Raw genomic sequence first — 26,633 nt, forward strand, 5'->3', positions numbered from 1 at the left:
TCTATCTGCACTTCATCCCTTCATCCTGCTCTCACACTCTAATTTTCCCTGTAATTTGCTAAAGAGCGCGTGCTGATTGGTAGTTCTGCTGTTTCTGTTTACACTCTGCAGATGACATCATTCTCCTGCGTGTCTGTGTGTGTCTGTGTGTGTTTGTGTGCACGTGCAGGTTCCCCCTCGTCTATCTTGGATTAAAAATAAGAACCGTCCCTTCCCCCCCCCCCCACGAGGCCGCTGAATCAATAAGTACAGATATCTGTGTCACCATCAGACAGATCACAGAGCCACACGACCCCCGACCGCAAACTTATGACATCCTCGACATCCACAGCTATTCTACTGTCTTCTTCTTAATAGATTATCTTCTTTTGCAACACAAAGTCTGGATCATGTTATTACTTAATAATGCTCCCGTCTGACCCAAAACCATCATGTATATTTAATCAAATACTTGGATACAGCTGACGTAGGACGGGGTGTCGCTCCGCCCTCAAACCTCTGTTTTGTTCCTGAAGCCAAAACAATCACGCCCCAGAACTGCTTTCATCATCGAACTTGCACTCAATTCATTCACAACCCTCTACGTGATTAAATCAGTTCCTTAAATGTGTTACAGTTTTAATATTAATGTGTTTTTTGCTTCTCTGACATGAACTGTTTGCTTAAGATCATCACCACAATGTCTCTGTCTGCTGCTGTCCTTGGACCAGGGTTCACATTTTTTCCTTTTTAATGATAATTTCAGGCACAACACTGTGACCGAGCCCCTGGTTACCATGGCAACCCCATCAATGTGCCATTCTCGCAGACTGTCAATCAGTTGGCATGGATTACTCTGATATTATTCCGCAGCATCTCGCTCAATCCGCAGAGTTTCTTTGACACGAAATCGCGCCGTTTCATTTGAGAGCCTCAGATCTTAACAGAGGGCGCCAACAAGCCCGTCGGGGGAGCGAGGCCGCGACGTTACAGAGCGGATTCTCCAAAAAAACCTCAGGAGAGGTGAAGAGGAGGTTTTTTCTCAAGGGTTCTCATTACCAGACATGTTCTGGAGTCCGGTTTCCATCACCTCTGACTCGGCCTGTCATCACGCATTTGGGGTTTGGGCGTTACGTGTAGCCTTGAACAAATGCCAGCGCTGACATGACTTTTCTCTTTCTGGTTCCAGACGATTGCACACATATGTTTCAGTGACTGGACTCTGGGTCACAGTCTGCCAATAGTCCAGGAGGTACATTGCATTTTTATCAAAAGTACAAAATGACAGGTGGTCAAGACAAAGTGATGGGAGTGATAGGAGTTTGTAGCATTATGCATCCTGGAAAATTAAGAGTTTAATAATTGTAGTTATGAAAGCTTATGTTGTTGTTAGAAAAGCAACAGATCTCCTCATCCAGATTTTACTTTGGTACTTCCGCTGACCAGCGGTGTGAATTTGCATATTAGCTAAATATTTATATTCAACATTAAGCATTCTGATTTAATATTAACATTTATATTTAGCATTTAAAATTTGGTTTCAGATATAATTTGTTTAGGTTAAGATTTTAGCATTTATACTCAAGATTTATATCTATATCTAAATGTAACATTTAGGTTTAGCATTTAATATTCAGATTTAACATTTACACGACATTTAATGTATTATTTAACAAGTAAATATGACAAAATTCACATACATGGCTGTTAATCTGGTAGAAAATAACTCTTTTAACCACTGTTTGGAGCTAAACGTGGCAAAATGTTGCGCAAAACTTCTAAACATAAATCTTCTCCATCTCCATGTTGTTACTTTCTTCTGGAGATTTAATACTAGAGTCAACAAGTATGCAAAATATTGTCAAGGCTGCAAGTTTTGGATAAATGTAAAATGTGTAACAAAACAGCTTTATGATGAAGTACTGAAGTCACTAGGATAAAATATTGGCAGTTTACGCTTCTACAAAACACCGATATGTTCATATTTCTACAAAATGTGAAGTCGACAAGGCTGCCAAGCCAGTGACCCGGTTCAAGACTGAGTTTCAACATTTGTGAGCGTCACAGGATATTTTTTCAGGAGACCGCAGGACACTTTCCGGCCAAAGCAGGTTTTTTAAGCCAAAACACGATCTTTTCCTTAACATTTCCTAATCAGATCATCGACGCAGCGCTGTCACAACATGAAACAGAGAATTTAACTTACAGAAAAGTCTCAATGTTTGTGATCTGCAGAAACACACTGCCAGCATTTGTTCTGGTGATGAAACACGTTTTCTTCTCCGGATACAAGGAAACATATTTGTTTGGTACAGTCAGACACCAAAAATGTCACATCATGGTGATTTTAAGTTATTTCAAAATGAAAATGAAAAACTGGGATGCAAAACAAATGATCATCCCCTCTGATCGTGACACACTGCTCAGTGCTGTTACACGGTGACACTCGTTAAAACTCGGCAGTGGTGATTCAGAAAACTGACAAAACGGCCACTAAGTGTTGAAAACCACTCTGTACTTTTCTGCACAAAGTGGAGAGAATACAAGTTTGAGAAAGGATCTGTGTGGTTTTGGCTGCACAGTGGAAATACATAACTAAAGGCTGCAACTAACAATTATTATCATTAAACATCAATCTGCCTATTATTTTCATGATTAATCAACTGATCAGTGAGTTGATAAATTCGTTCTTTTCCCCACCAACCGTCCAAACTGCAAACACTCTTCATTTACTATCATAAAAGCAGCAGATATTTACATTTAAGAGGCTTGAAATGGCAAATGTTTGACATTTTTGCATAAAAAAGTGACAAAAAAGATAAATCAATCATCCAAAAAGTTAGCAATTATATGTTTTCTCTACCATCTAATTGATTATTGGTGGTGTAAATATCTTTGAAGTTTTGTTTCTCAATAATATTTTGCTCTTACTTAACTTTTATTTCTTACTTGTTCATTCTTACTGTTTGTAATTGATCGTCTCTATCCTCCTTTTCTGCTGTAAAAATGCAAATGTCCCAGTTGTGGGATGAATAAAGGATTATCTAATCTTATTTTATCAATTGCTTAATCGTTGCAGCTCTATTTCTGCACCAAATAGTCAGAGAAACATTTTGTTACTTGCATTTATTTGATACATTTCCTCTGTACTAGCAGGACTTTGTAGGTTTCCTGGCATTTTAAGGCAAATTTATATGTTTCTCATAGACAAAATCAAACATGACAATAAACCATTGGCTTCTTCTTATTGTAACTTTTCACCTACATTCCTACAGTATAGGAGGAAACGCAAATTAATTAATCATAATGTCCAGGCTGACATATTCACATGACTCATTTTAAACTCTGAAACTCCCCTCGGTGTATTTCTTTCAGTGTGAAGTTTGGAGGTTATCAACATTTCATGAGCAACACTTGTTGAAAAATAATCCCACTGAAGCGTGCTGCAGCTGCTTGATTTCCCCGAATATTTCTGCCGTGTTGCTGCCGGTCTATCACAGTTCTCATGAGAAAGATACTGTTGTTTTCTTGATCCAGAGAGAATAACAGACCTTTGTACTTTGGTCCATTACGAAACACTATGACTGTGCCAAAAACAAAAAAAAAAAAGGTCAGTGTTGGTGCACTTCCTTGATCGCTGATAGGGGCGGATACATTGTTTAAATTACTTTGTGCCCATTTCAGTTCCTTGCAACAACACAAAAGAGATACAATTATGATAGGGATGGTCTTATATCTCCAAGATAAAGAGCTTTATTGCAGCTGTGCCAAAGATAAAGAAACCATTACCGAAGAGTACAGCAATACGTCTCACTGTGTGGAGGCAGACGCTGGCTTTTAATGCCCATTCATCCGACTGTGCCAGAGACTCGACATCTCTCCGTCTGAACTTATTGATAAAAAACAACTTTTGAGCCAAAACACTGACAGAGGATTTCTTGACTTTGCGCAGACAGCGAAGGCAGCAAGACTATAAAACGAAAGGATAAGTCTGGTGATTTATATTGTCAGAAAATCCCCAAAGAGAGAGAATGAATTAAAGCATTGTCTGAGCAGCCAAAAGCCTGATTTAGTGTGGCTTATTAAATAAGATAAAATTAAATCACTTGTACCGTCTGAACGTCCAAAATATGTTCAACCCACAGTAAATAAAGAAAAGGCAGCCAGAGACAGAGGGAGTCACAGCTCCACGCCAAGAAGTAGTCGGGGCCCGCTGTTAAATGGCAAGTTATCTACAGTTTATGTGCGGATTAAACAAGTGATAATGAAGCGTTCTTCACACAAATCAAGAAAAGCCCACTAACACCCACTCACATCTGGCTTTGCTTTAAGTAAGGAAGGGAAGTGGTGTTCATTTCCAGGTCAGATGACTCTGTAGTACATGAAAAATTAGTGTGAACATGCAGGTTTTTCAAACGAGAGTAAACCTGCAACAGATGGGCAATTTACTACTTTTCTAATCTTCATAGATTATATTCTGATTTGAGTTTTTTTTTTCTGGAGCTGATGATGGAAGCAGCTAATTCTCTTTGTTGCACATGCACAGTACAGATCACGTTACTTTATACATACTTATACCTCAGTTCTCTCCGAAGATCAGCATTGACCGAGAAATGTTCGCGAGCCGTTGCCAACAGAGACGGAAAGAAAAGCAACCTTTTCTACAATGTACCTCAAAGCATCAAGGGGAGAAAATTAGCACGTCCACTCGAGTGGTGGGCTTTTTTTATCGCCGCCGATCGGAACTGGAGCCGATAAACATCCGTGACTGCTGCAGAGTCGAATGACGGGGAGCGGATGCCGATTGTGCACACATACATGAAAGACGAAAGCCAAGTGTTAGTGGGCGTTAGTGGGTTTCTTGTACAGTGTGACATGTGTACAGCTTGTGTTCAATCAGTAACGATGGAAACACGACACCCAGGTGAACATGCTAATTGTCACCTTTTTGGCGTGATACTGAGATGCTGAAATTCCAGATGTTGGTGTGTACAAACACAAACCTCGTTCAGTTTAAAGCAGCGATGTGCACAGCCAAGGGCTGCACATGCCCTTGGCTAGTTAAATCATGATAAAGTGCCCTCTTGGGAGCCAAAACACACGCTAAAGTGCCCTCTTGGGAGCCAAAACACATGCTAAAGTGCCCTCTTGGGAGCCAAAACGCGCGCTAAAGTGCCCTTCTTTTCGCCCCTGCCCTTCAAAAAGTCTGTGCACGCCACTGGTTTAAAGAGAGACAGAAAGACAAGCTTGTCTCCTGGCGATGTGAAAGGAGACAATCATTCATTTTAGCATTTTCGTGCTAATTTTGGTAAAGAAGACCAACAAGACCATAAGCCTGTTCTCACTGCATCAAAAACAGCAGCCGGGTCAGTGGGCCCACACTTTACACTTTGATGCTGAAGATATTCCTCTAGCACCACTTCTAGAAGCATCCCTCGAGCGCAGTGGAAGAAAAAGCGAGAAAGTAGGGGGTGGCTGGGGTCAACAGTCAAGAGCGATGTGTTTTTAATTTATGTAACATAAATAGGTGAACATACATGAATTATGCAATTGCTGCTCCAGCTTCATATTTGTACAGACGTGAAGGAGAGGTATCGATCTCCTGCTCTAACTCCACGCAGCAAAGCAAATAAGCTCATTTCCAAAATGTCCAGCTGCTTTAATTAACGGGGTCCTGCCACCGCCTCACTTCCTTTAATCCGCTGCATCACGATGTGACATTTTTGACAGAGGAAAAAAGCGGCAGCAGCACACTGTTAATAAAACAAACGCACTCAGGCACATGACTAACGCCTGATGTGTTGAGTGTGTTTCCGTACATGCTGGCCTGTAATTGTGTGTGCTTGAGGTGTGTGTGTGTGTGTGTGATTCTCCAGCAGAGGAACCTGACTTCCTGTTCAATTATTCAAACATAAACCTCAATTCATGCCGTGAGACACACACGCACACACACCTACACACACACACACACACACACACACACACACTCTCACGCCCACCATAATTCACCCTTTAACCTCCTCCCATCACTTCCTGTCTCTGCATTCAGATTTGGACATTTCCCTCCTTCTGTCCTGCACTCTCCTACTTTCTCTCTCCCATTCTCACCCTCGTCCTCACCCTCGTGCCCCTCACCCTCTGTCCGCCTCCCCCTTTTCTCTTTGTCAGTGTGCAGTGGACTGAGCACTCAGAACTGATCTGTTCTGGCATTTGAGGAGAAGCATTTTTTCTTTTCCATGGCACTGCTGGAATGTTCAGAGACAAACACATGAGAGGAGGAGGAGGAGGACAGAGGAGGAGACGAGGAGCAGGAGGAGGAGGATGAGAAAAGAGGTGGAGTCCGGGAGGAGAGGAGAGGAGACGGTGGGAAGGACCGAAATGTAAGGAGAGAGGATGAGAGAGGAGGAAACACAAGGGAAGAGTGCAGGAAAGAAGGAGATATGAATGAGACAGAAAAGGGGAAGAGGACAGATTAGTAGAGGAGAGGAGGCAAGAGGCGAGGAATCAAGGGAGGAGGAGAGTAGACAAGAGGAGAGGGGAGGTTAGCTGAGGATGGGGAGGTAAAAGAAGCACATGAGACGATAGGAGACAGGAGGAAAGGAAAGGAAAAGGAAGGAGACAGAAGGAAAGGAAAGAAAAGAAAAGGAAAGGAAGGGAAAGGAAAGGAGACAGGAGAAAAGGAAAGGAAAGGAAAGACGAGGAAAGGAAAGGAAAGGAAAGGAGAGGAAAGGAGACAGGAGGAAAGGAGACAGGAGGAAAGGAAAAGACAGAATAGACATGAGAGACAGAATAGAATAGAATAGAATAGTAAAGGGGAGGAAACAAGAGGAGAGGAGACAAGGGAGGGTGGGCGGATTCAGGTGGAGCAAGGAGGAGAGGAGATATACAAAAAAAAGCAGGGAAAAAGACAGGAAAGGAGGGGAAAAGGGAAATGGAGAAAGGGAGGAGAGAGGACAAGTGGAGAAGACACACCAAAAGAGAGGCACAGATGAGGAAACATGAGGAGGAGAGGAGAGTCAGTGAGGGAAATGGAGAGCAGCCCGGTGATGAAATGGTAGAGGAGGAGAGCAGTTTCAGGGCTGTAATTGAAATCTAATTATCACCTCAAGTCCCAGCTGACTCCACGTCAAGCACCCGCACACATCCGAGCGCCACGTATGCGCACGCACGCAAATGTCTGCACGTGTACGATCATCACATTATTACCACTAACATCTGGCGTCTTCACACACCAATAATCCGCCTGTCCCGAGAGCAGTGGAGGACCTTCGTGTACCCTCACCTCTCGCTCTCTCTCACGCACTCACACACACACGTACATACTAATACACACATCCTCTATGGTGTACACACCCACACACGCACACGCGCAAACACAGAAATGATCAGTGATGGGAGATGGGTGACAGGCACCTCTTAATTTCTGATTACAATCGGGTGACGGCTGTCACACATGTGCAACGTCATCACTATCACACACCCAACGTCATGACACAAACGCACACATAAATACACGCATGCATGTACACAACACAACACACACACACACACACACACACACAAACAGTGCAGCACCATTGAGGCTAAATGGCATTACATTAGATTTGGCCTGCACTGTCCTGACCTGGTAATGACTGGTGTGTGTGTGTGTGTGTGTGTGTGTGTGTGTGTGTGTCTGTGTGTGTCTGTGTGTGACAGGGGGATGGAGGGATACTGACTGGCTTTCCCTGGCCGAGGTCTCTGTAGAAGCCGCTGAGCTGTCAGCAAGTCCTCGGTCTTGACGGCCTGGAGCAGCTCCTGGTCCTTCCCCATGTCCCCTCCTCCGTCCCGCCTCGGTCCGCTCGGTCCCGCTCTCTTCCTCTGAGCGCCCCTCTCTCCTCCGTTAATCCGCTGCTACATCCTGCCGCCGCTCCGGGCCTCCCTCTGGAGCTGAGGCGCAGAGGGATGGATGCTGCCGGGAGTGGGATGCTCCGGTTCGGCCAGGGGTCCAGCTCAAGTCCCGCTCTCGCTCCCCTCCGCGCGGTGCTACCGACCCACACCGACCACCGACAGACCGCCCGGACCTCACTCTCCGTCGGGGATGCTCTCCGGCCGCGCAGGAACACACTCGCGACAGATTCCACAGATCCTATCCGCGTGACGATTTCACCGGGTCTACGTGCGTGCCGTGCGTGAAAACGGTGGAGCTCGAGCGCCCTCCTATATGTCGGGTCAAATCCGCACCGCTGAAATCTCACGAGCCCTCAATCCGCAGAATAACGCGCGGGTCGCTGATGTTTAACGTGTGACCGCTGTCTCCGCCGGCTCGCGCCAGCTCTAGCGCGCACACACGCACGCACACACACGCACGCTCACAGCCACATATGACATTACATAAACACGAGCTAGTACTGCGCGCACCACTCCAGCGGTTGTAATCCCGGTCCGCGTGTTTGCGCGCGTGCGGGCGGACGAGTCAAGAGAGGTCGTTTGACATAATAATGGACTCTGTCGCGTGCGGGGGGTGCACTCTGAGCGCGGGACAGTGGGTCGCGCGGACCCGAGAGACTCTCAGTCAGACTGAATGTGAAATATTCAGACCGACTTAATAAAGCTGAGATCATTCATAAATATCTTCCACCGCAGGTTCATTTTTAATGTGTAGTTTTATTTTTATATTTATTCAAATGATTGTATCTTTGGTTTTTATCTCACTCCCTTTAAATCGAAACCTTTTTTAAACCCTCGATTTTCATAAGAAAACCCCCAGACTCCCTTTAAAAAAATGTCTAATCTTGCGAGTTCTTGAAAAAGGATCAACTTTATAAACTCTGTGAAATGTTTACTACGACAGTTTCTTACCTATTTAGGCTTTCTTGTTAATTCGGCAACTGTTTCACATGAAGATATTTGTTTCTTGGTGTAAAATATATTGTTTGCAGTGTTGTTAAACGTCACTTTTTAAAGTAACTCGTTACGTTGAAAGATCACTGCCCATAAAAAAAACTAACTTGTTACGTTACTGCGTTATCTACTGTGACAAGTAACACGTGAGAGTACTTTACAGTTACCCAAAATTGCTGTAAACCCGTTTTGTGACTTGTGCGCATGTTGGTTATACTGTGTTGTCCAGAAGGCCTGCAGCCTTCTAATGTATTGACTCTGCCCTCATTTTGCAGCCTTCTTTATGGCCCACAATTGGTAACTCTGCAGCCTAATAATAGCAGTGACAGAGCAATATAACATTTACAGCTCTTTGTCTTGCCAGCAACCTGACAGTGAACTGGGCAAAGGGAAAATCCCTTCGAAATGTTGTACAAAGCAGCAGCCATGCTATTCATCATTGTTAGTCTTACTGTTTGTCAACCCTAAATATGCACTGCTCAGTATGAGTTAGGGATATCTGGATGTGGGTGCATACATGCATGATCATGCAAAACAAGTCAAATGAAATGTGTTGCATCATTTTTAGGGACCAAAAATATTCACAAAACACAAAATAAGAATTCAGATATGTCAAAGAATAAACAATCAAGCTCAAAATATTTTGGGTCGTGTAATTGCTTTGTTGAGGTCGAAAGGTGCCACACAAACAAACCAGCCTCACCTCATTATGTGTCACAGTGCTGATGGTTCTACGTCAACATGTTTAAGGTTAATGAGACGGAAATAATTTGAGGGCAGTGAAAGTGTGTGTGTGTGTGTGTGTGTGTGTGTGTGTCCCTGGTGCAGGGCTAATTTAGACTAAAGGGGCCACTGCCAGTCAGATTTAGGACAGGAAGTGGAGCACATGACAGAAGACTGGTGCTTTGATAAAGGAAAAAGAAACTGTCTGTATGTGTGTGCATTAGCTGTGCATGTTGATCGGAATAGCAGACAGCCGTCTGTTCAGTTGAGTCAGCTTCATACAGGGCTGGATTAAACCACAAGGGTGGACCAGGGCACCAAAATGAGCTGTGGGCCCCCGTTCCAACAGAACCATGTGGGGGGCTGATTTGAGAATATGTAGGCGCCACCCCTTATTTCATTTAAGGGGTAACTTAGGTAAAGAGACCAAAACCGTTTGAGTACCTGGCTGTAAACATGTTTATTTCTGCTGTAAAGTTGAGCATTTTAATCTGTGCTCTTGCGGGGATTGACTCGCTTTTGGAGCCAGTCTCAAGTGGCCATTCCAGGTTTTGCAGTTTTTGGTACTTTGACGAGACAGCGGCCATTGGATAGCTGGGATAACGGTATGCTGCTGTGTTGCAGGTTGCAAGTCCTATGGACAATATCGATATGGATATTCTGATAAATTGTTATCATTTTAGCACTTGTCTACTGATCGACAACTAAACAGATGACAGACAGTGAAAATCTGGATGGAATTCTGGCCATATTTCAAGGTTAAACAACGTATCTGATAACCCTGTAGCTAACAACTTCCTTGCTAATAATACAGTTTGAGTAAATCAAGTGCATTTCACTTCAAGGCTTAAATAAATGTGTCCAAGATGTGCAGTGATAATTTAGAATTCATTTATAACTTTGCTATTGTATTGTGTAACACTGTCAACTAGTAACATTAACCAGCAAATGGTTGAAAGCTAACATGAACTGTCATTTAAAGGAAGCTAACGGATTATCAAATATGTTGTTTTTCTTTTACTCTTGTCTTTTCAGTTGCTGATCAATCATTATAATAATTTGTCAGATTTTCTACGTCTATATGACTTTAAAGGAGAACTTCGGCCATTTTTACCTCATATCCCTGTTGATCGAGGTTACCGAGTGCTGTCAGTAAGAAAAATAAGGTGAATTTTTTGCACAATATTGACCAGATATCAGGACGGCAGCGAAAGTGAACCTATGGGGGCAGACAACCTAAGTTTCACTTTCGGTCATGTCTGTCCCCACGCTTTAGCTGCCGTGCTGATACTCGGTATATATTGTGCCAAATGTTCTCGTTATTTTTCCTAATGACAGCACTCGGTAACCTCGATCAACAGGGATATGGGTTAAAAAACGGCCGAAGTTCTCCTTTAAAACCTTGAACACATTAGCACGACATCTGGGCTTCCCACCCTGACTGTGATGTCAGAGGATAATGGCCGGCATGTGAATACAGTCTGTTGGCCTATTTTCTCAGCTGCTTGGTCAAAACAAAAACAGGACTTTTACCCCAGACACTCGGACACTGTTCATCTCCAGTGTGAAAGTAAAAGCCAGCATATGTTTCATAATATCGTTATGTCACAGGGAAGCTGACCTTTGATTTTTTTGGATTTAAAATGTCATCACTATGTTATTTTCATCCTGTTAGACAATGTCATAGCTATAAAATGAATTGTTGAGTAAGTGTCACAGACCTTTGACCTTTGACTACTCACATGTAATCAATTAATCCGTGAGTCCAAGTGGATGTTTGTGCCGAATGGATATCGTGTTCACAAGAACGGAACGCCATGAGGTCACAGCGACCCTCACCTTTGACCTTACACAGACAACATCTGCTCCGTTCATCCTTGCGACCCAGTGGAGGGGCCTTTAGGATCCCTTGTGCACCTTTGACTTGTCAGCAGTTCAACCACGAGTTCACACATGTTTTATTTTGTAAAATAAATTTTTTAATTTATTCAAGATTAACATAAGTTTGAAAGGCATCACATTACCACAATTTGTCACAGGACTAAAAACAGTCACTACAGATATGAAATTATTTCAAGTGTTGATGAAAAGTTAAAACTGCATTAATTAATATTGTATTATATCACCAGTGAATTAGATCACTACATGAAATGTGAAAAGTATCGCTCCATTGGAGAAAAGCACAGAGAAAAAACAAAAAAAACAAACAACAAATAAATAAACTGGTGACTACAGAGGCTGAGAGTGGTTGTGGTTTCATCAGGATTAAAAACTTGCTTTCTCATTATAATGACTTTATAATAAACAATAAACAAAAGGTCATTTTCTTGTGATACCTTCTTCCAAAATAGGCTCCTTCATTTTATCCACAACTTACCTCAAGAAAACAACCTCTCGCCTTCTCATGAACACGAGGCATTCGTCCCATTATCCAGAGAAGATGACCTATTGTGTTCTCCAGATAATGAGATAATGAACCCATTATAACCAGAAAAACATTCTTTTGTCCTGAGATAACAAGATAATTGCCCCACGAGCTATAATCTTTAACTAGATTAAAAACATAATTGCAAACATGGTGACTTCTGGCTGCCTTTCAACACAAAGTAAAACAAGAGAGATTCTCACACTGACGTGTGTGTCTGGCCGGGAGGAACTGACACGAACACCTTAGCCAACATTAGAAGCTGATGATGTGTGAATTTCCTTTGATGTTTTCCTGCTCTCGAGTGCTCAATTATCAATTAATGCAGCTTTAAAGAGCAGCAAACTTTACATTTATATGGACGTTACAAACTAATACATCATAGAGGCAGTGGTGCAGCACTTCCACAGGATCTGATCAAAACATTTTTCTATAAATGTTGATGATGAATGTGTATTTGAAAACTTGTACCATGTTGAAAATGTGTGCAAATAAACATCTTGCAGATCAAATACTCTGGATCTATGTTACATGTAATAAAAAATACAATGAAACAATACCTTCACTCCACACACGTGTCTATATATAATGAGGGTACGCGTGAACATAGTCTTTGATTTGATTGCTGAGTCCAGGTAAGGTGCTTGTTTTTTCCGCTCCGTACGCTCGCACGAGAGCCCTCCTGCACATCTGCTTCAGGTGCTCCGGACGCTGCCTGCGATACGGTGCTGTCAGCTTACAGGACGAGCCGGTGTAATACGTGAGCAGAGCGAAGAGTGAGGGAAAAGTCCTGTGGCTGCCGTACAGGCTGAAGAGCAGGTTGATCAGCTGGACGCGAATGCTGGTTGGGCCGTCATCGCTCTGGTAGCTCAGAGTGAAGAAGACGTCCGGCTGACCGCTGTCTCTGCAGAAACAGCAGCATCACTGTCACTTTGTGCACACTCACTGTGGCTCGTGCTTCTGTGTAGTGTTTCACAACAAAACAAAACTACATCTCTGAAAGTGGGAGCTTACCTGATGAGGAAGGTGCCCAGTGGTGCTTGTGAGAGTATTTCATGTGCCTCCTCCATCGTCATCGATCCCCAGTAGTAACCACTTTGCTGGAGCTGCAGGTAAGTGTGCCTTACTAGTTTGTACTCCGCCGCGCTGCTGAATGGACGGAGGTGTGTTGGCAAGCTGTCGGCATCAGCTCCAGTCACAGGCTACAGCACAGATGGAATAAAAACATATGATCAGTCAACATGTAAAGTGGACACACACACACACACACACACACACGGATATGAGATGTGAGAAACTTGTTACAGCTTTAAATCAGACTGTTTCACGGCCGTCAGACACAACACAGATGCTTTTCAGGAATATTTAGATTACTCGAACAATGCTTGATGTTTACGTCATAGCAACATCGTGATCCCCATCATTTTTCCATTGTGACAACCCACGCCTAAAAGTGTTGGTAAGAGGGTGCTGTGGACACGCTACTGTTTTCTTTGACAATGTCAGAGGAGAAAGTTGCAGCCGGACAGATTTGGAGTGCCTGCGCCGAGTGCTGCCCTGCTCTGCTCTGCTCTCATTTGTTTTGGCCCAGCGGTCGTCAGCCTACCTGCACTTTGTTTGACTTTGGTTCTGTTTCTCACAATACAACACCTCACACACTCACATTTACACTACTGAACTGCTGATATCACTGACTGACACAGTCCACATCTGCAGCGTCGAGGCCTAGCAGTCGGGTTTTGACACCAGCGAGTGTGAAATAACGTATGGGAGCTTGACTTTGGTCATGGGGAGCACGAGAACCTACTCTGTACGCTGCTAACCTCTTCCTCTGCTCCGCCCGCATTCACCATAATTTCTGCCACCCGCTTTATCTCTCTCAATCAACCACAGGCTTACTATGAACACCCTTACAGGAACGGTGTGACTCTCGAAATATCAAAAAGATGTTGCTGATGCGCCTGCAGACCTTTGTGGTTGCTACTGATGGTTGCTTTTGTGGATTCTTCCACGGGTGATTTATTATTTAAGTGAATATTCTCCGACCAATCAGCGGTCTGCCGGCACCTTTGAGTATCACTCAGCTCACTTGACACACCTCGATTGAGGTTAATACCAACCAGAAGTCCAAAGTTCTGTCCCCGATTTAAAAAGAAATAAAAGAGAAAGTAAATCAAGCCATAACATGAAGCAGAAAAACTACTAAAGTTTCTGGGGTAATTTACAGCCTGAAGGGAACACCTGCAGTCACAACGTAGGGGTGAATCATTTTCTTCCTTTCACTTTGTAACAAAGATTAAAAGTGGAATGAGGAAAGAGCCTCTGTGAATAAATCCAGCTGACCGCGGGGACTTAAAATAACAATTAAAATATTGATTTTTCCTTTTTCTTTTTTTTTTTTTTTTTACTTCTAACAGGCACTTTTGCAACATTAACACAATGCTTTAGATCATTTCGTATAAACTATTCTATTCTTCTGGCTTTAAAGTTTAGGAGGCTACTTCATTCAAATCTCAGATTTTTGACTTTTAATGTAAGTAAGTTAGTTAAGTTAGTTTTTATTTATATAGCACTTTTTTAGAACAAGGTTTGCAAAGTGCTGTACAGGGTACAGAACACATAAAACATAAATAAAAACAAACACAAAATAAATTAAATAAAATGAAATAAATAAATAAGATAAAATAAACATACATGTACAGATATATGCAGAGAATAACTACAGTTTTTTGCAGGGAAGACAAGATGACAGAAATTGGTTTTGAGAAGTTTTCTGAAGCCATTTAGAGATTCAGCTGATCTAACAGGAGGGGGTAGACTGTTCCAGAGCGATGGGGCCCTGACGGCAAAAGCGCAGTCACCCTTAGATTTTAGGAGGGAGAGGGGTATAAATAGGAGGCCTAGGGGGGAAGATCTGAGTGGTCTAGAGGTGGATTAAGGGTGTAAGTTCAGAAATGTAGGGAGGATCAAGACCATGTAGGGCCTTGTATGTGATGAGTCGTGTCTTAAAGTCTATTCTGTACTTTACTGGGAGCCAACGAAAGGATGCAAGGATTGGTTTAGTAAAATGATTTAAGAGAAAAATAAAATTATCGTTTTGATCAACAATGCCTGTTGCACATGTTTATCTATTTATGGTGATATTTGTATTAAAAGTTGTCATTTAACATTCTTCTTACTGTCGTTGGTTGTTGGGTCAGTGTGGAAAGTTTGTTTTTTGTCACTAACAAAATCATCGCGTCATCACATAACCATGTCCTTTAAAAATGTTCCAAATATTGAGCATGTTTTTTTTTTTTTTTAAATAAACTGAAAGTATGTCACCAAACACATTTACTGAAGCCCTCTACTTAAGTGTAATGTTGATACTTTCTAAAGATAAAACATGACATTTTATTTTTAAAAATGCCCAACATTTTATATGCAGATGTTACAAACATGCAAAAGCATCAATAATAATTAAATTATGTATTTTATTTCATTATTCTGAAATGGGTCATTCTGCATAATGAGTACTTTCACTTTCGTTAAGTTAAGTTTATCTGATGCTGACATTTCTGTACTTTTACTTGACTTGCAGGATTTTTCCCTGCAGCAGAGAACGTTTATGCTGCATACTTCCTCCAACAGTGGATGTACCATTAAAGAATAAAATCCTGGTTTTTGATCTCGGACTTTATCTTGCTCCAGCCATCTTTTCACTGCTATAAAATCAACATCAAAAGTCAATAACATCCACAATCTGTTCTTCACAATGAGAAAACTTTGTACTCACCCGGCGCCAGGATTCAGGCTCGTCTTCTAAGTTGAGTTTGTCCCAGAACAGTAAATCTAGCCGACTCTTTGTCGGCTCTTTGCTCTCTGAGTTGACTCTCTCTGGTCGCTGTGTTCTTTCAGGTTCTTCTGGGCTTAGGTTCTGTGTCTCAGCTGCACCGTTCTGTTTCTGGCTCTGAACTACTGTTCGATCAAGATTGTCTCTGACCATCCTACAAAGGAGAATCCTCCTCTTGATCGTCGGTTGCACCAGTTCCTCCTTCTTTCTCTGGGAGATCCTCCATCATTGACTCCTTTCCGGTCGCTCATCTGCTGCTCAGTCCTCCTTGAGACTCCATGTTGCTTCAACAACAGCTTCAGATTTTAATCTGGACTTAATTACATTACCACACAGTGCTGTGGGGAGGTAGAGGCCTGATCTCTCCTGTCAAATGTCCTTGAGGCGCTGTCACTGACAAATCTGATGATGCTGAAACACAGAAAGGTAAACACAGTTACAGTCCAAACTTTGGATTCCGGTAAGCTGCCTTCAACATCATGTTTCTGACAGCAGCTTCACTCCTCAACACTTCACTCCAGCCTCATTTTTTCCCCTTGTGGAGCATAAAGGGACGACACCTCGCATTTTGTTATCCAACCCTGTGTTGTAAAATGACAAATAAATGAGCTTTTTTGAAATCTTTACCATTCATTGTTCAATGAAGAATCTTAATCCAATATTCTCTCTGTTTTAGCTCCGCTTTTGGTCTCCACCAACTTCCGAGAACGATCTGGCTCTTTAGACTTGAATCAGTTTAATCCAATAATTAATTAATCTCATAATTTGTACCTTTGATTCTTCAGTACATTCACTTTTTTAAATTTAATATCAGTTCCATTCACTGAAGCACTACAGGTACGATTCACTTGTATCAATGTGATACTGTGCCACGATATCTTTACTTTTACTTTTGCTTCTGGCTTTTGGGTGCTGCGTTTCATCCAGTCCACAAGTGGCCTCAAGCAGACTTTGTGCAGACTTCCCTGATTTAATAACCCACAGTTCATTGCATTACGGACGCCATGTTTGAGTTTCTCCCAGCATCTGACTGAAAAAAACAAAACGAACTTACAATGAATGTTTAAAAAAACAGCTTTATGAAAAGGTTACCGTAATTTCCGGACTATAAGCCGCAACTTTTTTCCCACGCTTTAAACCCTGCGGCCTATACTATGATGTGGCTATTCTGTAGATTTTTACGGGCTAATGGCCTCCAGGGGGTGCTGTAGCAGGACGCGCAAGAGCGAGACAGACAGGTGGAAGAGATAGTGTAAGATTGTGTTTTGAACAGTCATTTTGCACCTCATGCACACACCCTCATCATGGAAAACACACGAAGAAATGCATATGATGCAGATTTAAGTTAAAGGCAATCGATCTGGCTGTCGAAGAAGGAAATAGAGCTGCTGCTTGCAAGCTTGGCATCAATGAATCGATGGTGAGAGACGTTGGAGACGGCAGCGTGAAGAACTGACTCAATGCAAAAAGACGACAAAAGCTTTCAGAGGTAATCAAAGCAGATGGCCAGAACTGATGAAAACGTTCTTGAAGACTGGGTGAACACACAGAGAGCAGACGTGGACACCTGCGGCTTATAAATGTACAATTTCTTTTTTTCTTTTTAAAATTAGTTGGTGCGGCTTTTTTTCAGGTGCGCTCAATCTTACGGAATTGTACGGTACTTGATTGACGTATGTCCGAAATATCATTCAACTGCACGGTGCAACAGATGTGTGTAGACGTGTCGGCTGTAGGTAATGAAAATCATCCTTCTATTATTGTTGTCTTCAGTCCTGGCTATCAGCGGCTCATCGCCTTGCAGGGTGTCGCTCTCTCAGAGTTAATGTGATAAGGGGGGACCGCGTCAGAGTACGTACGACTGGGGTCGGTCGAGGGCTCAGGAAGCAGAGGGTGGATACTTGGGTTCAGTCTGAAGATGTGGGCTGGATGGATAAACAAGGAGTTAAGTTGAGTTGCAGATTTGCAATACAATGAATGACCCACTTCACATCACGTTCACATTTTCCCTTTGTCATCTGATACCGTTTATTGTTTTTGTTTCCTTGTAAGAAGTATCAATAAAAGTCGCTTTAACTCTGCGGTCGCACCGCATGTAATCTAACCTCTGTGTGAGTGTTGGCGCCCCGAGTTGGATAATCAGATGTCATGTGACTGCCAATAAAAAACACAACTCTGTGTGTCACTGGGAAGGGCGGATGTAACATGTTTAATAACAGAGCCATACTTTCACTTTCCTCCAGCCCGGCGAGACGATACAGAAAAATGTTTCCCTTCATTGTTCGTCATGATGAACTGTGATTAAACTGTTAGTAGGCACGAGCTGTGGTGAAGGTTATTCATGAAGCTGCTTTCCACAGCAGAATCCTTCAAAATAAAAGATGAAAGCAACAGATTTTTATGGACGGAAAATCTGACCAAGAGGGTCCTAAAAATAATCCGACTTTACATGCAAGAATTTGCACGGAGAGTCGTCTCTTTGTCTGTTTTTAAATAACTTTTAACATGCAATAAATCACTAAGGTCTGGTGCTTTATGTGCTGTAATAATTATAGACAAATCTACGAGCAGAACTTCTTCTTGTCTTTTCCCCTTTTTAAGATAAGACTTAATTGATCTCTTGACGGGGAATTGATACTTAAAGTCTCTTATTTTCATTTTCTGGTTGGCTTCTTCTCTGAAACGGTGAAGAGTGCACATAAATATCACAATGAGTCATAATCTTGAGCAGTTATTTAAAGGACAGACCACTTCAATATTTGATTGCAGCTTCACCAGACACTTTACTTTCTGAATCTTGGCTAGAATCACAGAAACTTGATTGATTTCCTACTCCTGGAGAGACCGACTTTGGCAAACTGTAATTACAAAGTGCAGATCTTTTTCTCGTATATAATAACAAGACGTTTTCTAGCCTTTTGTTAGAGTCCTGGTCACGATGGAGCGAAACAATGACTGTGAGGTTTAACTCTCAGTTTGCATAGTTACACATCTGTGTTTGGCGAACGGTGAATTATCCGCTTTTACAGCTGGCAGCGCAGACAGAGGGCTTTTTAGTCCTGTAATGCTGGGCCAGGGTAGACATTAAAACTCTGAAATGGAAGCTGAAACTCGACACTTTGGACCTCAGAGCGATAGTTTTACTTGAAATCCAGAGAGCTGGAGTTCAGGGAAATCCTAATCAATACTGCAAGAATGTCCAAATATTGATATTCTTCAGAAAAAGTGGAACATTTCTCAGATACACTGATGCAAAACTGTTTAAACATTCAACAAACATCTCTCAAAACTCAACACCAGTGAAGCATATTTTGCTCATCATGGATCATGGAAATTTTCTTTTTTTATAAGATGATCTGCTGATGACACACCAGACTGCATGTCTTCATTTTGAATATTGAGTAGATGTGACCAGGCAGGGTTATGGTAAGAAGTAATACTAATAATAGTAATAATAATAATAATAATAATAATAATAATAAAGATCATTTGTCAATGAAATGACACAGCAAAATTCAGATGAATTAGTGTTTCTGGACTCTAGTTTGGAGTTTAAATGAGCGCAAACAACTTTTGTTTCTCTCACAGCTGTAGTTGATGATTAACGACGCATTAATTAAAACACAAAGCTTACTTACATGCAGTAAAGAGCCTGTCAGAGGCTTGTGGGGCTCCTGTGAGTGGGAGCTTCTGTCAGAGTGTCTCCGGGCCGGCGGTCGCACCTCGTCTCCAGGAGCCTCATCTTTACTTTCGGTTAAGTTGCGTGTTTCTGTGCAGGAGGAGCAGGAGGAGGAGGAGGAGAAGGAGGAGGAGGAGCTAACTGTGCTGAGCCAACTAGTGCTGATCTGTTAACACCCGCGTCTCTAACGGCAGGTCACTGCCTTTGCACTGGCACGCGCATCTCTCACACACGCACATGCTGATAGACAAAAAAAAAAGGAAAATGAATCATACGAGAAAAAAAAAACATACACACACAAAAAAAACACGCCACTAACGCTCAGGTGCTCGCAGCTCTTTACTTTCACTTTCTGTTTTGCGACCTCAGATTTACTGGAAATCACGTGATCTGCGAAAAGTGGCTCGGCGCTGCAGTGTGAGTGCGCATGTGTGTCTTTCTCTCTCTCTCTCTCTCTGTAAATGGCACTCACTATATAAAAAATACATCGTTTGTTATTCAAAATGTGATGCACACGCACAATTACAAACAGACACATCCAAGTGTGCGAGATTTAAAGGCTCGTTGTGCATTTTTTTAGTTTGATTTTTTATTTAATTTTTTAATCTCGTCAGCAGGTTTGAGCCGGCGACACAAACACACTCCTGTCAGACTGAATGTGAAACGTTGAGTAATGGAACTTGTGCGAGCATGTTGTGTAATTGTGCAGCAGCTTCCTCATGTCTGCAATTACATTCATAGTTAAATTGCATTTTCTTTGTCTTTGATTACTTCACCGACAGCACATGTTTGTCCATCACTTTACTTTACTTATTGCAGCCGTGGCCGTTTTTTTTTTTATATATATATATTTGTCATTATCGGGGACCAAACCCAATGAGCAACACTCCCCTGTGGAAATACTTTATTTGTACAAGTTCCTCAAAATTGTGCTTGAGTAAATGTACTGCATGCTACCTGACTGAGTAATCCTGCTTGGTGCAACACCCCCCCCAGGACCAGGTGTGTACGAAAACCAAAGCCCACATCAGTTGCACCTTCCCATGAATACTTATAACTGGCATGCGACATCTCTATTATATATTCTTATAATTACATATCACATGCACACCATCTATAGTCAGTAGTTCGAGCTTCCTTCTCTGAACTAGATTTCTCTGTAGGGTAGCTCTGCTGTAGATCAGTTGCTTTCAGTGTGACGAGATTGGTCCACCACTTATGAAACAGTTACTTTAATCTGATGAATCTTATCGTAGTTTAGATGAGGAGATGCTTTCTGCCTGCACACAATTACTCTGCCTAAATAGAAAGCATGAGACAATTTTCTTTACAAACTGGGCTCCAAACAGAAGAATGCAACTCATGGCCTATTTACTCCTTTATATGCTTTCGCTCGCTCGTGGTTTGAAAATGCAGATAACTACATGGTTAAATGACAGAACATTAAATGCGCAAGACCTCAAGATTTTTTTGGGGGGGATCAACTTTAGAATGCAAATCATCTTTTAGCTCGTGCTTCGACAAAAAACATGCTGCACAACAAGAAAATTGGTTGCATTCTATACTATAACACAGCTATAAAAACTCTCCTTTTTACTGCTGTGCTGTGCTGACAAATTGTTTTCAAAACCCATTTCGCTTGCAGAAGATGCCTTGAAAGCCAGAGGCTGAGCACTGTCGATCAAAACCTACAGAAAACCACCCCAGTCTCAGAAATCCCTTTGTTCGTCTACTCCTACTCATGCAACAAGTCTTGAGACATGATGCAGTGTTTTTTGTGTGTGTGTGTGTGTGTGTGTGTGATAGGATGAATTCTCCCAAAAAGGAATTAAGAAAAATGTATAAAACATTTACTGGAAATAAGTACGGGTGGTTGAATAGTTTATAAAAACAAGTGAAATGACATAACTGTGTTTAGTTTCGTTTTCCTCAGCAGCAGACAGACACCTTGTGGGGGAACAACTTCACTGCGCACACACACACACACACACACTCACACACACACATGCATGCACGCACACTCTCCCCCTGATTCCATGGTAACCAGTGTGAATACCCACAAAACCACTTAACAATGATCAGACAGAAGCATCGAGAACTTGCATGGCATTTATTAAGAAAGTACAGCTTTAAACTCCTGTACACTCGGAGGTTGTAGTTCCAGATCATAAATAATGCTTCGTGAGGATAAACATCACTGTACGAGGTCGGTCTCTCAGGCCGTGGGGCTCGGAGCCTGGTTTTCCTTTTTGTTTCGTTTGTGCATCAAGTAGGCCGCTGCTACTGCAGCGAGGAGCCCATAGGAAGCCAAGACGCACTGTAAAGACACCGGAGAAGGACACACGTGACACATGTATATAAAATTCATATTCTAAGGATCCAGCGTGTGCATGCGTGTGTCTTATGTACATTTCGGCGGCCCTGTATGGTGTAGCTATTAAGGTATTTCCTCCAACCCCTCAGTTCTGTAGAAGCGGGAGGCTCAATGCCAAACAGCTGCCTCTGAAACACAAAGAACCACACACACACACACACACACGCACAGTTATAAGAGGAAGCACTGTGGTCAGAACACATAGCATTTCCCATTTTGACAGGATCTTAAAATATATCAAGATGTAGGAGGAGGATTTTAAAGATGAAGTCATGTTTCCCACTTTGTCAAACAGTTCATTTTTCACGGCAGGTGAACTCCATCAGACACCAAACAAGTCAAACAGAAAGTTAATTTTGAAAAAGGTCAGTAAGTGAAGCCCGGGTGGCCGTTGCTCAGGAGGTGGAGCGTTGCGGATGTTTGTGTGAAAGTGTGAATGACAGACAAAAAATGTGGAGCACCGTCTCTGTGCAAGTTGTGTATCAAATGGCACGAGAGCTATGCCAAGTCAAAATGAATGTGAAACCTTAAATGACGGGAACAGCTCCATCAATCACCATCAACCACAGCCTGGTTCCGGTGAGTCTGATTGTAGTCGTGATGAAGCCTTACGCTCTACTCGCGCACTAACTAAATTTAACAACTGTGTGACAAGTGCAATTTCTTTAGAAATGTCAGTCACAGTTGACGACAAACCCCCCCTAAAAAAAAAACAAGTGGAATACTTTGGCATGCTGGAACGGGCGGTTTGATGAGTGTCATGACGAGGCAGAGCTGGGATGACAAACTGGTTTATGGTCATGAAAGTCACATTCAGCACAACGTTTGAGTCGGATTAAACTGAATTATTCATCAGCCGCAATGCCAGCTAATTATCTGGACTCGCTTGCAGCACAGAGCTCACTCTCCACAGCCACGAGAGTCGTGAGACCGTGTGATCAAAGCTTTAAGCTGAAATTCCCTTTAGTTAAAAGATTTAGAAGTTTTTTTCTTTGAATGTGTGTTATCTGATATTATTCCAAAAAATATCTAAATTCTCCAACATCAGCTGCAGAAATACACGAAAGCCAGGCTCTTCTCAAAACTGCAAACAGGAAAATTCATTTTTTTTATGATTGAGTCTGAAGCTTATGCCTTTTTTTTTAAGGTTAGGGTTACTTGATTGTCTGCCGTCTGAGAAATCTGTCTCGGATGACAGGATAAATTCACCCAAAAATGAAAATTCTGTCATCATCTACTCAACCACACGCCGCTGGAAAGTCGGATGAAATTACTTCGTCCACGAAAACAGTTTCTGGAGCTTCAAAGCAAAACTGTGCTGCAGCATTCTCCTAAACAACTAGGCTGGTTAATCCATTAAAAAAAAAAGTTGAAATTACACTTTGTGGTTTCACCACATGTTATCTAACAGACTATTTCTTAGCCGTGCGCAGCCGTTTCATCCTGCTCCTAGTCTTGGCACCGAGCTTAGAAAAAGCAAACAGTCACCTGGCAATAGCTTCATATTCATCTGACATTTGGGGATTACACTTAAATACTTCACTGGGGTAAGAAGTGATCCCACTAACCATTTGTGCAAACAGTAAATATGAAGCTACAGCCAAGAAACAGTTGCTAACTTTGGCCAAAATACTCAAAACAGTGAACCAAGCCAAAAAAGAATTGTCCACAGGTAACAATGAACACATCTAAAAAGGTCACAAATGTACATGTTATATCTTGCCTGTTAAATTGACCCCCACAAAAAAAACACAGTGCAATAAAAGCACAGAAGTTGTGGTTTAGCAGAAGGCTACGTGCTGAGCCATTCTCCCTATACTTCCAGTCTTCTCAATGCTAAGCTAAGCTAACCCTCTCCAGGCTCGTGCTCTACACTCACACAGACGTGAGAGTGGGATCAATCTTTTCATCTATTTTTGCGTGTGAAGGTGTGTTTCCATACATGTCACGTTATTCCTTTTCATAAAGCACTTTAATATAAACGGACACTTGCCATCATCTCACAGCGTCTCTTTTAATTCAAATGCTATGAGTTCCCATTCGTCTGGAACATCAGATTTACAGTCCAGGAGGGGGATCTGCAGAATATAAGGATTCATGTGAAAAGAAAAGTAATTTCCATTATGGACTTTCGACTCGCATGAAGTGTGCCGGGGGGGGGGGGGGGGGAGCAGGCAGAGTGCTGACGAGGCAGCGTTTCGTTTCATTCTCCAGTGAGTATTAGCTTTAGTAGAGCAGAGAGAGAGAATGCTTCGGCCTAAAATGTGACATGGAGCCAATACCTGAAAGCACATCGCTGAATGGAGCACGATGGATGAGCAAATGGATAAAATCGATACTGCAGCTGTGCTCTTGCTGTTTTTATTAAGATTTTAATCAAGAAAATGTGTATATCCGTGTCGGGCTCAAGCCACTACCCGCTACACTCACAATACATTTAGGTCTGACAAACTGTAACGCCAACTGTGATGAACAGCACGGCTGGACAAGCTACAAGAAAGATGGTGCTCTTAAAGTGTGCGACTGCCAAAACTACACCAGACTACCCGTCTTTCCAGATGGGGAACAAAGAGGACATTCAGACCGGGTATTTACATCCGCCTCAAATGATCTGATCATGACTTGACAGCTGTAAAGCCCTGTTAAGACCTGGTGTATGATGAGATGTCAGTATATGTACACATCCCTGTGACAAAAGTACACAATGTGTTTTCACACCAAGAAAGAAATGTCCCCATGATGAATAACATTTGCTGCACGGCCGAAGGATTTGTTGTGGAACACGTTTCCCAAAGTTAAAAAAAAAGTTTCTCCCGCCTCAAGAACTCACAATATTAAGCAATTTCTTTAAATGGAGTCTGGGGATTTTCTCCACTGGCAACAAGGGAAGCTGCCTAAATAGGTCACAATTTACCATTTATGAAACTGAAGATGTTCACCACCAGAAATGTTGTTTTCTTTCATAAGCGCAAATGATGAAACCAGTTGAAATGGTTTGTAAATACTTACTCACTCGGGTGTGCGGAGGTTCCTGGCGAGGTGGCCACTGGGTGTGAATGTGCAGTGCGTGCTGTATACAGTGTATGGATGTAAGCGGTGGGGATGTGTGTAGGTATTTATGCAAGTAGCCTGTGCATGTATATACAGTAAGTCTGTCGATTGTGCTATATACATGTGTACAGAAAGAGAGTTGTACTGTAAGCATATATTTTCTTTTGCCGGTACAGTTTTATATATATGTTTATATATGGTTGTGTTGTTTTTAATGTGGCCTATATGACGCCACGTGATGCTTTAATACTTTTAAGGAACCACATGTTTAAAATGATATAATGATAATAATTCAGATTTAATAGTACTGCACAAAAGAAAGGAAAAACCCAACCCTGTTACAAAAGTGTTAGTGTGTTCAGGTGCTTCCTCTGTAGCGGCGCCGTGTGCAGGTTGCTTATTCAGTGTGTGGGTGTATAATTGTGGTGCACAAGTTGTTTTGCAGGGTGTGTGAAAAGTTACTTCAGTTGAACTCCAATGAAATATGCAGATGGCAAAGACACGCCAACTCGTATTGAGGGACACACCTGGAAAAAATGTGGCTGATCATTGTTGTTGATTTGTGTCGGCCGCTGTGGGTTGGTCAGATTTTAGAAACTGAAACATTCACAGCATCGACTCTTTGAATTCTCTCAGTATTTTCAATTGCTTCAATTCAAGGTGGGCAAAACAGGAATAAAATAATAAATACTGTGAAGCAGTTATTTGCTCAGGCTGTGTTAACCACATTATTCACAGATAGAAACAAACAAGCTCAAATCATTATAAAACACTCAAACAGAAATAAAAATAAAAATCTACTTGCTTTCAGTCAGCTAATAACATAATATAGATCCCATTTATTTATTTATTTTTTTAATAAAGGTTAAAAAAAAACAACAGATTTGTAGGAGTGAGTTACAGGATGTGTTTCAGCACTGAGCATGCGCAGAAATCTTGCAGAAACACCTGAGCGGTTAAAAGTCCAGCCCAGAGGTTTATACATGAAATAACGGGAATTAAGCCTGATGTGAAACATGTGCCGCATGCACAGTTAGATAAATGACTTTCTCCTCCCAACAAAATACACAAAAGAGGATTTTAGAGTAAATCATGACAACATGTGAGTGTGTGTTTGGGAACAATACAAAATACCTCAAAGCCTTAAGTCACTGCATTTCATATACATTCATTTTGAACTGTCAACTGGCGTTGTTATGTGTCTTTTTCCCTTTAAATAAATAGACATTTGTCGGATAAAGTCACATCCCGTCCTTACCTTCACCTCCGTTATGAGATGACCGAAGCTGGTGAGGGGGATCCGCGTTTTAACAGGAGTCACCGGCATCACTGGAGACAGTTTGAATGAAAATGTTAGGTTAAACTTTTCTTCCTGTCTCTCACATTCCCTCCACAGTCTCAGCTTTATTTTAACTTCACATTCAGAGGGTGTCAACTCGTACTTACTGTACCGCTCTGCTGAATTTGGAGGCACGACAGGACACTTACGCAATGTTTTCAATGTCTTCCGGGTGCCGTGACGTGTAGGCGCAGCCTGTCCAATCGGGTGTTTCTGTGCAAGGCGCTGGCCAATAGGATGTGGCGGGGTGGGCGGGACCTGAAGGTAGTTACACAAACGGCAGGTCCAAGCGTCTGTCCTTCCTCTATTCAGCCACATGAGGGCGCAACATGAACGTCGATGACAGAG

General features: G+C 42.2%; 3 protein-coding genes across 7 annotated transcripts in view; all 3 read right to left on the minus strand.

The window, feature by feature from the left end:
• Positions 1-8,500, minus strand: part of LOC115585130 (caskin-1-like) — a 41,200-nt gene extending 32,700 nt beyond the window's left edge. For 3 of the 5 annotated variants that reach the window (XM_030423290.1, XM_030423279.1, XM_030423263.1), the window contains exon 1: positions 7,698-8,499. In XM_030423290.1, coding sequence (XP_030279150.1) covers positions 7,698-7,791 — 94 coding nt within the window. In that variant the 5' untranslated portion in view covers positions 7,792-8,499. Of the gene's footprint in view, positions 1-7,697 lie in introns of all 5 variants that reach the window. The other 2 variants (XM_030423272.1, XM_030423299.1) reach the window with 2 other exon arrangements.
• Positions 8,501-11,541: 3,041 nt separating this feature from the next.
• LOC115587446 (suppressor of cytokine signaling 1-like) lies at positions 11,542-19,748 on the minus strand. Its single transcript, XM_030427303.1, has 4 exons — positions 19,481-19,748; positions 15,786-16,253; positions 13,025-13,212; positions 11,542-12,914 (listed from the first exon to the last, which is right to left on the minus strand). The coding sequence occupies exons 2-4, from the start codon at positions 15,993-15,995 to the stop codon at positions 12,590-12,592; spliced, it is 723 nt and encodes a 240-aa protein (XP_030283163.1). The 5' UTR covers positions 15,996-16,253; positions 19,481-19,748; the 3' UTR covers positions 11,542-12,589.
• A 1,866-nt stretch (positions 19,749-21,614) lies between these two features.
• On the minus strand, positions 21,615-26,508 carry LOC115584670 (ATP synthase membrane subunit DAPIT, mitochondrial-like). Its single transcript, XM_030422275.1, has 4 exons — positions 26,435-26,508; positions 26,205-26,275; positions 21,931-22,023; positions 21,615-21,838 (listed from the first exon to the last, which is right to left on the minus strand). Exons 2-4 carry the CDS (start codon positions 26,271-26,273, stop codon positions 21,737-21,739), a joined length of 264 nt encoding a protein of 87 aa, XP_030278135.1. The 5' UTR covers positions 26,274-26,275; positions 26,435-26,508; the 3' UTR covers positions 21,615-21,736.
• Positions 26,509-26,633: the final 125 nt, after the last annotated feature.

Source organism: Sparus aurata, chromosome 1 (genome assembly GCF_900880675.1).
Source record: "Sparus aurata chromosome 1, fSpaAur1.1, whole genome shotgun sequence".
Classification (NCBI taxonomy): Eukaryota; Metazoa; Chordata; class Actinopteri; order Spariformes; family Sparidae; genus Sparus; species Sparus aurata.

Excerpts from the sequence above, each read along its gene's own strand:
- LOC115584670 (XM_030422275.1), bottom strand. The coding sequence starts at position 26,273 with ATGCCGGTGACTCCTGTTAAAACGCGGATCCCCCTCACCAGCTTCGGT. Across the intron at positions 22,024-26,204 it reads ATCTCATAACGGAGGTGAAG|AGGCAGCTGTTTGGCATTGA; the intron begins GTAAGGACGGGA and ends TTTGTGTTTCAG. Across the intron at positions 21,839-21,930 it reads CCATACAGGGCCGCCGAAAT|TGCGTCTTGGCTTCCTATGG; the intron begins GTACATAAGACA and ends GTGTCTTTACAG.
- LOC115587446 (XM_030427303.1), bottom strand. The coding sequence starts at position 15,995 with ATGGTCAGAGACAATCTTGATCGAACAGTAGTTCAGAGCCAGAAACAG. Across the intron at positions 13,213-15,785 it reads AGCCTGAATCCTGGCGCCGG|CCTGTGACTGGAGCTGATGC; the intron begins GTGAGTACAAAG and ends TCTGTGCTGTAG. Across the intron at positions 12,915-13,024 it reads CTGGGCACCTTCCTCATCAG|AGACAGCGGTCAGCCGGACG; the intron begins GTAAGCTCCCAC and ends CTGTTTCTGCAG.